The 11978-nt window shown below is 36.0% G+C and overlaps 1 protein-coding gene across 1 annotated transcript in view; it reads left to right on the forward strand.

Annotated features, from left to right (window-relative positions):
* The window catches only part of Paxbp1 (PAX3 and PAX7 binding protein 1), a 32241-nt gene extending 21170 nt beyond the window's left edge, over window positions 1–11071 (forward strand). Inside the window, exons 11-18 of the mRNA XM_004645342.1 lie at window positions 803–1002; window positions 2574–2718; window positions 3436–3557; window positions 4252–4328; window positions 4679–4745; window positions 6825–6971; window positions 8018–8172; window positions 9921–11071. Coding sequence (XP_004645399.1) covers window positions 803–1002; window positions 2574–2718; window positions 3436–3557; window positions 4252–4328; window positions 4679–4745; window positions 6825–6971; window positions 8018–8172; window positions 9921–10038 — 1031 coding nt within the window. The 3' untranslated portion in view covers window positions 10039–11071. The remainder of the gene's footprint in view (window positions 1–802; window positions 1003–2573; window positions 2719–3435; window positions 3558–4251; window positions 4329–4678; window positions 4746–6824; window positions 6972–8017; window positions 8173–9920) is intronic.
* Window positions 11072–11978: the final 907 nt, after the last annotated feature.

Genomic DNA, 11978 nt, shown 5'->3' on the forward strand with positions numbered 1-11978 from the left:
ACCAGGGAAGCGCTTATTTTACTGAGCCATCTCCCTGACCCCTAGCTGCTTTCTTGACTTGATTATCACAGATTTTGAAAGGTTACATAATTGGTCTATAATCATGATGTACAGCTGTTATTTATGTAGTAATTAAGTAGTAATATGTAGCAGCAGAATTTTGTACGCTTTTTTTTTTTTGCAGTACTGGGGATTGAACTTGGCACCTTGCACTTGCCAGGCAGGTGCTTATGCTGCTGAGCTATCTCCCTGACCCTTTAAAAAAAAAAAATTTTTTTTTTTTGAATCTTTTTTTATTTGGTACAGAGTCTCACTATACAGCTCGGGCTCATGGTGATCCTCCTGTCTCAGCCTCCCCAGTGCTGAGATTACAGGCATATTTCACCATGCCTGGATTCGCCCATGGTTCTGGGCCCAGCACAGCACGTAGCACCAGCAATCAAACCTGGGTACTTGGTGTTTGCCAGGCAGGAGCTATACTTCCTAAATTACGATTAATACACTGTGGTTACCAAAGTTTGAACCATGTTGTTGAGGGGCAGGTTATTAACCCCATTAACAGGAAGTGGTGAATGTTGGAAGAGAAGTTGTACATGTTGGAACTTTGAAAAGAGTGGTTCCATGTTATTTTGCCTAACAAACACACTGAAACCTAAACTTACCTTTTATTCTAAATTCCATTTAATAAATTAGTCTTGTTAATAAGCCCGTGTTATTCAAATCAATCTCAGATTAATGAAGATAGTGAATTGAGTTTTTTATTCCTTATATTAAGTTATATTTCTCTGGGGTTTTCTTTTAGATCGTATTTCAAAAGAATCCAGCAAAGTTTTTGAAGATGTCCTTGAGAGTTTCTATTCAATAGATTGTATTAAGTCACAATTTGAAGCATGGCGTTCAAAATACTACACATCCTACAAGGATGCTTATATTGGCCTTTGTTTGCCAAAGTTGTTCAATCCTCTTATCAGACTGCAGCTCCTCACTTGGACTCCTCTTGAGGTGAGTGGCTTCCATTACTGTTAGAAAATGATATAACTTAATGTCTTGGTCATTTTATTGTCAAAGCTCTAGAGTAGGTTGGCCAGATAGCTCAGCAAACTAAAGTACCTGCTTAGCCAGAGTTCAGTGCCATGCTGGACCTGCCCCTGGGGCATGGGTGCACTAAGCCAGCGATTGAGACTGGTCCTGGTGGCACGTACTTGTAATCCCAGTGCTTGGGAAGCTGAAAACAGGAGAATCACTACGAGTCTGATCTGTGTAGTGAGACCCTGTACGCCCTGTACTAAATACAGAAAGAGAAGGGGAAAAAAAGCTCTAGAGTAATTCATGGGGATGGGAACATGCTTAAGTAAAATGTACTGTATCTGGGTTTGTAATCTTAGAATCCTGTAAGTTTCATCCTTTTCCAAAAAGCTTGTTTTTTTGTTTTTTGGGGGTTTTTTGTCTTTTTTTTTTTTTTTTTTTTTTTTTTACATTTGGCAAGATATTTTTATTATCAAAAAGTAATTTATCACTTCATTCATTTGGTAACATAATATACTTTTGAAATTTGTGTTAAGGAATATAAAATAGTAATAAAAAATTAGAAATGATACACAATTTCACTCAACAAAATAGTATGGGGGCCGGGAGATAGCTGAGTAGAATAAACGCATGCCTGGCAAGCACAGGGTCCTGAGTTCAATCCCCAGTACTGCCAAAAAAAAAAAAAAGTTTAAACAAAATAGTACAAATTCAGCAGTGTTTCTTGTATTGCATAGTGTTGTCTTTGGTTATTTTTCAATTTATATGAAATGCCTTTCCCAGCTAAAATTGTGCATAGTGAATCAGGAGAACTTGGTATTTTGATCCTCAGAGAATTTAGAACCTGATGGGAAAGCATTGGAATAAATGTAAGGACTTAAAGTCTTTGGAAACTGAAAAAATGACACAAACTAATCAGTGTGGAATCGGTGGGGTTTATTGGTACATTGGGGAGGAGACTAGAATCACCTCTTTGGGGATTTTGTTTGTGATGAGTTTTAGAAGTTACAAACTTAGGAGTGAATTGCTGTGTATGATTACTGTTGACTGTGTTGAATGTATAAACTGTAAAGCAAAGGCACCTCCGGGGAAGTCCTAGAAACAAAAGAAATGTGAGCTCTGAGAACCACTCAGCTCACAGCTCCTGGGTACACTTCGCTACTGGTGTGGAGTTTCACCTTGCACATCATTGTCTGTGGAAAGCAGAGGCTGTGTCTGTATGTGAGGACTTTTCTCTGCATTTCTCCTCCACGGCTTCAGCCTCCTTGACTCCCTCACCTTTGCACAACTGCCTTGCTCTGTGTGGGAACCTCCTTCCTGCTTTGCTTTCTGGAGCCAACCACTTAACCTCATTCCATTCCCTCATGTCAATGTTCATAATTCTCTGGTTTCTCCATCAGCCATGGGCACATATTTTTCATATATTATGTCAAATTTTTAGTTGTTTAAAATCAAAGGAAAAATCTAGTTCCTGTATTTTTAACACAGCTAGAAGCAGAAATAGCCACTATTTTAAATATTGTGGTAAACTTTTTAATGTGTCTTAGGCAAAATGTCGTGACTTTGAAAACATGCTGTGGTTTGAATCTCTGCTTTTCTATGGTTGTGAAGAACGGGAGCAAGAAAAGGATGATGTAGATGTTGCACTACTACCTACCATTGTGGAAAAGGTGATTCTTCCCAAACTAACAGGTAAATTCTCTGGTCTTCTGAATGCTGTCTCACAGTTTTCTGTCTCCTGTCTTCTGCACATGTAGGCACATTGGGATTTTTGAAACTATTAGTAGCAGTTTTTAATCCAGAATATAGTTCCTTACAGACATTACATAATAAATGATAGTTACCACCTAAGAGAAGGCCAAAGATTAAGGATTTCTTAACCAGAGACTTGGAAGACCACCTTTTGATAGGCCTATCATTGGGAGCAGTAATTGATCTATAAGTGAATTTTAGAGAATCCAAACTGAAGCCAAACTACATACTTTGAAGCATGAGGAGACATAGTTTGAGAAGTCTTGTACATAATGATTTAGGGTCATATCTAGGGAGCAGTTTCATTGCTTTCGTCAGTTTCTCAAGATACAGGCACCTATTTTTAAAATTAAAAAGACATTTTGGAGTTAGAAATTCCTAATGAAAAGACATGTTTGGCTTTTCATTAGGAATGAAAAGATACGTTTTTTCCCCTATTTTTGTTTTCACTGACTAGCAAAGATAAGAGGAATCAATTATTTCCCTATATCCTTATCTCTCAATTCCTACAGTTAATAACATGAAGACTGAAGCTTGTTTTATTGACAGAGGGAGAAATAAGTTAGGATTGATATTTTAATTAGAGGGCTGCCAAATATTAGCCTTAAGTAAGCTGCATTTTCTGTATTTCAAGCATACCTATTTTTTTCTTAATAGTAATAGCTGAAAACATGTGGGATCCTTTCTCTACAACACAGACTTCAAGAATGGTTGGAATTACACTAAAGTTAATAAATGGATATCCTTCTGTAGTGAATGCAGAAAATAAGAACACACAGGTAATTTAATTACTCTCTTTGGCGTTGAAAATCAGCAAGAGTAAAGAGAATTAATGATTATTCTAACCTAGCAAGAAATCTGATTCTTCCCTCTGGGCAGTCTGGGCTTTAAACCCTGAAATACTCAGAATTGGAGGTTTGGGTTTTCAGTTTCACAGAATCTCCTGGAAGGACAGGTGGTAATTTGTCTAGATCACCTGTGGTTTCTTCCTTACAACATGCTTCCACTCCCAGTCTGACTAATCAGGTGTTCCCTTGGGGAAGCAAGAAAAATTGGAAGTACTAAAATAGTTACCAGTTCATTATTTAAATGTTAAAATGCTTTAGAAAAAATAAAACTACTAGGTGTTAATGTATAATTTACTTCCAAACTTAAAATTGATGCTCACCGTCAGTGGATATTCTTGTGAGCTAAATGTGGAAAAGGTACTCTTTATTATTGTTGAATTTAACTGACCTCATTTGGAGAAGGAAATTATGTGTTTAGTCTTAACAGACTAGGGGAACAAAAGATTTCTAAATGGCTTTACTGCCATTCAGGGGTCTTGTACTTAATTAGCTTGAGGCCATCAGTGAGGATAATTAAAAAATTGGAGAATTGTTTACTCAGTTTGGTACTCGAATATGTGATTTAGGATAGTTTATTTTTGATACTGTAATCCTTATTAAAATGTCATTACTTTCAACTCTTTAGGTGTACCTAAAGGCGCTTTTACTGAGAATGAGAAGAACTTTAGATGATGATGTGTTCATGCCTTTATATCCCAAGCAGTAAGTAACCCTTAAGAACATTAAACATAACATAATGTTCTTCATTCTCTTTCAGGGGAGACTGCTCAAATTCTATAGAACTAAAGAAAGCTATAAACATTACTTACAGAATTTAAACTAATATTTCAGAGCCTGACTTCTTGGGGCAAATTATTCCCTTAGAGTAAAGCTATTAATGCTCTTTGTTCTTCCTCAGTATCTCAAAATTGCATTGGGTTTTAAACATATCTCCTGGAATATAATTGTTTGGGCAGTTGTCTGTTTTCTTTTTGGACTTATTTTACTTCTAGAAAATTTTTCTTCTTGCACTGTATTTAATCATGGTATGTTTCTCTCTTTTTTTTTTTCAGTGTCTTAGAAAATAAGAATTCAGGGCCTTACTTGTTTTTTCAGCGACAGTTTTGGTCTTCAGTTAAGGTATGTGTCTTTAGGTTATGTAAGACTTTTAGATTTTATTTGATTTCATGTATTTTGTGTCTTTTTTTCTTTTTTTTATTGTACAGGGTCTCACAATGCAGCTCAGACTCATAGTGATCCTCCTGTTTTCAGCTTCCCCAGCGCTGGGATTACAGGTGTGTGCCACCACACCTGGACTCGGTTCCTGGCTCAGTGTGCCTGGGGGAGCAGGGCCGGCAGGGCATAGGGTACCAGGGATTGAACCCTAGTCCCTGCGCTTGCCTAAGTAGGCACTTAGTCCACTGAGCTATCTCGCTGGCCTGATTTTATACAATTTGAAAAGTATTTTGATTTTTGAGGGATTGTTGGTGTGTGTGTGTGTGTGTGTGTGTGTATATATATATATATATATATTTTTATAAACCACTTTTTTCCACAAGTTTATCCAAGTTGTACAGTACCACAGGACAATTCTGTGTGAATTTTGACTTTCTTGGTGGTTATGTAAGTTTTCTTTTTCTCTTGGGTAAAAAACAACCAGGCAGAGCTCTTTTCTAGAATGGCTGTTCTTACCATTGGTGCATAAGTTTCCTTTGTATAGGTAGTGTTTGTTGAAGAGATTGTCCTGTTTCTGTTTGTTTGTTTTGTGGTACTGGGGATTGAACTCAGGACTTTGTGCTTACCAGGCAAGCATTTATTCTACTGAGCTATCTCCCTGGCCCTGATCCTGTCTCTGTTGCTTTTGTACCTTGGTGGAAGATTGACCTTCTGTGTGATGGTCATAGAAGGGTTTTTTGGAAATGAATATGAACAAATTGCTATTACAGAGCTAAGGGTTTGAAACTGGTAAGGAAACGAATATGAGAGCTAGTATTTATTGCCTATTTATGAGAAGCCAACCACTGTGCCAGTCCCTTTACATAGATTATTTTGTTGGATTCTCAGAACATCTCTGTAAGGTAAACCCTGTTCTTGTTTTGTTTTGTTTTCTTTTTGTTTTTGTTTTGTTTAAGTTTTGGTACTAAGTATCAGACTCAGGACCTAGCACTTGCCAGGCAGGTACTTGTGCCACTGAGCTATCCCTGGCCCTAAGTAGACATGAAAGTTACGTTGTGTACAAGACTGAGAGGCCCAGAACAACCTGTGAGGGCCCTTCCCTTCATAGCAGTATATTTAGGAATATAGCTCAATCTAGTCTGTCTCTTGACCAGCTCTTCTCATTTAGGTTTGTGTCAGAGAATTAATACCCTAAGGCCTGAAGCTTGTATTATTTTATTTCCTTTGCATCTGAAATGATACCAGCTATTTATTTTCCTTGGGTAAAGTTGAGTAGTCACTTAAATCATTTTTGTAGATTTCTTTTACAGAACTGTATGAGAAAAGCTACCCCAGAGCTCATGCTCTTGGTCACTGCAGGGCACTGGAAAAGATGATAGTGGCTTGGACTGGGGGGTGAGTGATGGTGGGAACTAGTGAAATGGGTAGATTGCGTGGAGGTGGCGTCACGTAACTTGAGGGAGAGGCCAGGAATGACATCTAGGCTTTTGGCTTGAGTAGTTGATAGAATGTTAACCACTTACTGAGTTGAGAAGTAACTGAGAAACTAGAAATTTTTGTGGTGAGATGGGTTGGGGCTTCTATTTTATAAGAACTTTCTTTTTTTATATGTATTTATAATAATGGCTTTCATTTTATATATGTTGAACTGGACTAATTTAAGACTTCAAATAACTCAGTCTGCATTTATGAGATTAGAGCTAAAGCACAGTGAGAAAAAGAATCTCCCATTCTAGGGATCCATGGGATTACCATCTGCATAAATTAAAGTGGAGGACACTTATGTAAAAATGAGCATTGCTAAATAATACTGTCTTTTTTCTTTGATTTAAGAAAATGTCCCCCATATGCACAACCATGGCTATTTAAATTTTACCTAAGTGGAATTTGACTGTCGTTCCAGGAAATATCTGGTACTTTAAAAGCTCTTATTGATATTTTGGCAAGGCATTGTTCACTGTATCTTATATGGTCTTTTACTAGGTAACAAATTTGTTTTTCATTGCTTAACAATGCTTCTTTTTTTTTTTTTCTTTTTCCTAGCTATTAGGAAATTTTCTTCAGTGGTATGGTATTTTCTCAAATAAAACTCTTCAGGAGTTATCAATAGATGGTTTGTTAAATAGATACATTCTCATGGCTTTTCAAAATTCAGAATATGGAGATGACAGCATCAAAAAAGCCCAAAACGTGAGTTAAATAGAATATATTATAGTTTTTGAACTACGTTAAAATAAATTTACTTCAAAGGATGTGAGATTTTTATGACCTCTCCTTTATTAGACTTGATAGAAGGGTATCAGCTTACCTATCCAGATCGTTCCAAATCCCCATATCATTTTTTATGTAAGTTGTGAATATGCCTGTCCTGATCCTTGTTTATTTGCATCAGTGTTTCTATAGCTGTTAGTAAAATTTAAATTTTGAGATAATTTTTTCACCATGAACTATATGCTATTTTGAGTATTACTGAATAATTACTTTTTTCCTTCATTTAAGAATATTTTCTATATGTAACTCATGTTTTCCATTAGTTGCAGTTTGTTATTTTATAAAATACATATTTGAAACAATCACAAAAATGAAAATTTACAAATATGGTAGCAGTGCACTACCTAGAAATTCACTTACATGTTTCCCCCAAACATAAGATATCAGCCTACATAATTGTAACCATTAACATTAGAAAACTAACACTATATTTCTGTTACTTCTTAGGAACCCCTCCCAAAGTGTGTCTTGTCATTTATGTCAGTAAAATTCTTCACTGGCAAAAGAAATGCCCAAATTATGTACAACATTTAATTGTCTTGTCTCTTTAGTCTCCTTTAACCTAGAAAAATTCTTTAGTCTTTCTTTGGCCTTATAATCTTTACACTTTGGAAGGTGATAGGCTGGTTGTTTTGTCTTGCAACTTTAGTTTGACCAATATCCCTTATTAGGTTCTGCGTCTTTGACAGAAATGGTCCCAGATTTCCTAAGTGGAAATCCCTTAAAGTTGACTACCATAACCTTGCAAAAATCTACTCTGTTCAGGTAGAACATCCCAGAAGACTGGAAAATAAAACAGTTGGTTATTTATTTTGTGCCCTAATTTATGTAGATGCTGGACAAATTCATTTATCTTGAATTTGGGTACCTGACCCACTGGTTGTTGTAAAAATACAGGTATATTGGTATAGTTGATGTAAGAAGTCAGTTTTTATAAAAATCTATTTTATCTTTTTTCCTTGTAGGTAATTAATTGTTTCCCCAAACAGTGGTTCATGAATCTGAAAGGAGAAAGAACTATTTCTCAGTTAGAAAACTTTTGCCGATACCTTGTACACTTAGCAGATACAATTTACAGGAATAGTATTGGATGCTCTGATGTGGAAAAAAGAAATGCAAGGTAATTTTGGCGGGCTTATTTACTGATGTGGTAATTGAGAATTTCTTTGTCAGATTTAGTATTACTAGAGTGTTTGTTTTGTGACATGGTCTTGCTTTCTAGGTCAGACTGACCTTGAACTCACTATCTAGCCCAGGATGACCTCAAACTTGTGACAATCTTTCTACATGAGCTTCCTGAACACTGGCATTACCAATGTGTGCTGCCATGACTGGCTTAGAATATTTTAAGTCATTTTAAACAAACTACGTTGTAAACCTACCCAAAATAGACATCATTATTTATTTTTGTAGTTTTTCTCCTTTTTTAAGGTTATGATTATAAAAGTTACTAGAAAAAGATTTCTGATAAGGATCAGCTCTGAAATCACTAAATGAACCATTATTTTCTGTGTCTATTCAGTGAAGAATGAGGAAGGTTACAGGCTCTTAAAAGATTATGAGGCTTGGTCCTTTTCCATTATCTAGATGTAAACCCTGGAAAAGATGGTCATTTAAACCTAATAGATATTGCATGTTATACCTCAAGAGTTCTTCATATGTCACCTTGTTTTTCCTTTTTTTATGTTGTAGCAGAAGCTCATCACTCATGATTTTTGGCAAACAACTTACAGATATTTTTATCAAGAGTTGCTATGTGATGGGGCTGGGGAGATGGCTCAGTGGAATAAGTGCTTCCCTGGCAAGCGCAAGGGCCTGAGTTCAGTCCCTGGTTCCACGAAAAAAGAGTTGCTATGTGGCTTACAAATTTTGACAGATTATGATCCTTCCCTAAAAGATGCTTGATGCTTAGTATTAGAGTTTTGTAGAGATAAGACAATAATATCATGTCGTGTACTATTCCTCATGAGTGGCTGAGACTGAATGTTAGGAACAGTTAATCTTTGAGTGTACTTGCTGGACCAGTGGCACCACACCTGCCTGAGGAATTGAAAGGCATATGGTGCCAGCCTGGGTGTTGTGTTTTAATGACCCTCTTGGTAATTCTTATATTGCTAAGATGTAAGGGTTACTTCATAAGATAAAGTGATGTCTATGGGGCTAGAGAGATAGCTCAGAGGGCCTGAGTTCAATCTCCAGTTCCACCAAAAAAAAAAAAAAAAAAAAAGTGATGTCTAGCTGGAATGATAGGGAACGTGAGTTAAGTTTTATTCAGTGAATTTCAGAGGGATGGAAATTAGGCAGGATCTTGATAGTCATGATGACAGGTAGGTTTTTTGAATCCCAGGCATACTCTTTAAAGAGCTGGGCCTCTGGTTTGGGTAAGAATGGGAGATAAGTTTCTGGAGAAGTTTAGAAAGGAGTTGCTTTTTTGTCTTTCTAGATGTTGCCTGGTTCCCCTTAGCCAGGGCTGGTGGTGCATCCCTGAAACACTAGCTCCTCAGGAGGCTGAAGTAGGGGAATTACAAATTTGAGGCCAGCCTGAACAATCTAGCAAGATTTCTTTCAAAATAATAATAAAAAGGACTATAGTTACATCTAGAGTGGCCCTAGGTTTGATACCTAATACCTCAAAGGGAGAGGATTCCTCTGTCTCTGGGCTATCATTTAAATATGCACAGATTGTATTTTGTTTGGATAAGTAACCAAAACATTTACTTTGTTGTAACTTGCATATCTATATTTTCCATATTTAAAAGTGTAAGCTTTGGAAAATGGGAAAATTTATTGCAGAATCTGTAAAAATAAAAATAGAAATTTCCCTTAAAGGTACTAATGAAATGATGGTACATTCTCTTTTCCTTTTAGGGAAAACATAAAACAGATAGTGAAACTTCTTGCAAGTGTTCGAGCTTTGGATCATGCTATGTCTGTTGCAAGTGATCACAATGTGAAAGAATTTAAGTCTTTGATTGAAGGAAAATAGATACATGAGACTGAAAGCCTATTTGCTTTAATACCATTCCCAGTGTATAAAATTGTATATATGTAAAGTTTCTTAAACTGTAAAATACTGATTCCTGTTTTAATACAAAAAAGCCCCACCCATATTCAACTGTGTCCTTAAATGCAGTTTCTTCAGAATGAAAGGAATTGAGATTATTTCTAGAAGTCTATGAATGTTTTCCTTACTGCCTGTCATACTTTGTTTACAGAAGCATTTTGTATGATCATTCAGATTAACTTAGTTAACTGTCCTCTAAACGCTGTGTGCAGTGTAAATTGTGTAATTATGCATATATATATTTATACCACCATGGATTTTCACACTGGAGATTTGTGGTGTTTTTTTCTACAGAGGAAGCCTTTTAACAACAGAAAATTACCCAGTAGCAAATTTTCTTAGGGAAATTACTGTCCTGTTGTAACAAAAGGGCTGGCAAGTGACTAATCGTTCATCTGTTTTTGGTTAGCGTTGCTATCACTGTAGCTGTGCTGCCTTAAAATTGAGAGCTGAGTTATGTATGGACTTAGTCATTGAATGAATGTTGAACTTAATTCCTTGAATCAGCATTACAGGCAACTTTGGGTTTAATGGAAATCTATACTATATGCAATATACTCTCAGACCGAACATAGAAATTTAATTTTTGAAAATAATAAGTCCACAATTTAAATGCATGGTTTAGCTGACCTGTCTCATTCATGACTGTATTACCTGCCCAGCTTACAGATACATGCATTTGAATTTTAGTATATATTTTAAAATCCCACATATGTGAGTTATATATGCAATAAAGAATACGCCTTGCTGATTAGCCACACCCAGGCAATTTAATATCCATGGTCTTCTATAATGTTTGTACCACATTGTAAATATTCAGAGAACTTGTTTTAAAGTTTATGCTTTCTGATTCTGTGATTTTCAAAAGAGGAACTTTTTGGAAATTAAGGACTATTGTTTGATAATTATATATGTAATTAAGCTTTAGCCAAGCATTAAATTAATTTTAAATATATCCTTTGTTGTGTTTTGCATTGCAAATGACTTATAGTGATACTATTAACAGATCCATATGTACCCTTCATTAAGACAAATTATATATAGAACAATGTTACGGGCTCCACTGACTCTCAGTTTTATCTTTATTACAGGAACATTGCTTATTCCTGCATAGTCATTATGGATAAATTTTTTGTTAAATCTTAGTGATTCACTACATAGAATTAGTCAGGACATTAATTCTCAACTTCAGTAAACATCCCTATGTATTTGAGTCTTCAATTATGTGTTCTCAAACCCATTAGATGATTATTATCTCTGTATCTTTTTCAGAACTCTTAAACTCAGATTTTGTTTTGTGAAATCTTTTAGACTACTTAGACTTTAGAAATGGGTTTGAACACTGCACAAAGACTTCCATGCAAGATGAATTTAGCACAGAACTGCATATGACATAAGTGGTCTTTATGTCTCAACCAGAAAGTATTTATTTGATTTGAAGGGAATGAATTCTCATTTATTATAACAAATTAAACCACAAATTAGGTGGGTGACTTAAAACAACACATTTACTCATGATCTGAAGTTACAAATGTCAGAAGAACCATGTAAAGGCTCTAGGTTCAAATCTACACCTTTTCCAACTTTTTGTGGCTACTGATACTTGGTGTGTGATTACATTGCTCCAGTTCTGTGTACTTTTAAGAGTGTGTCTTATGTCCCCCCCCCCACCTCCCTCCCTCTGTCCCTTCCACTGTTTTCTTTCAACATGGTCTTACTGTGTAGTTCAGGCTGGCTTTGAACTCACTTTGTATGTAGCACAGGCTCACCTTGAACTTGCACTGATCCTCCTGTCTCAGCCTCCTGAGTGCTAGGATTACAAGTATGTGTCACCATATCCAGCTTTCTGTTTAAGATACTTG

The sequence above is a fragment of the Octodon degus genome, unplaced genomic scaffold (genome assembly GCF_000260255.1).
Source record: "Octodon degus isolate 3935 unplaced genomic scaffold, OctDeg1.0 scaffold00225, whole genome shotgun sequence".
Classification (NCBI taxonomy): Eukaryota; Metazoa; Chordata; class Mammalia; order Rodentia; family Octodontidae; genus Octodon; species Octodon degus.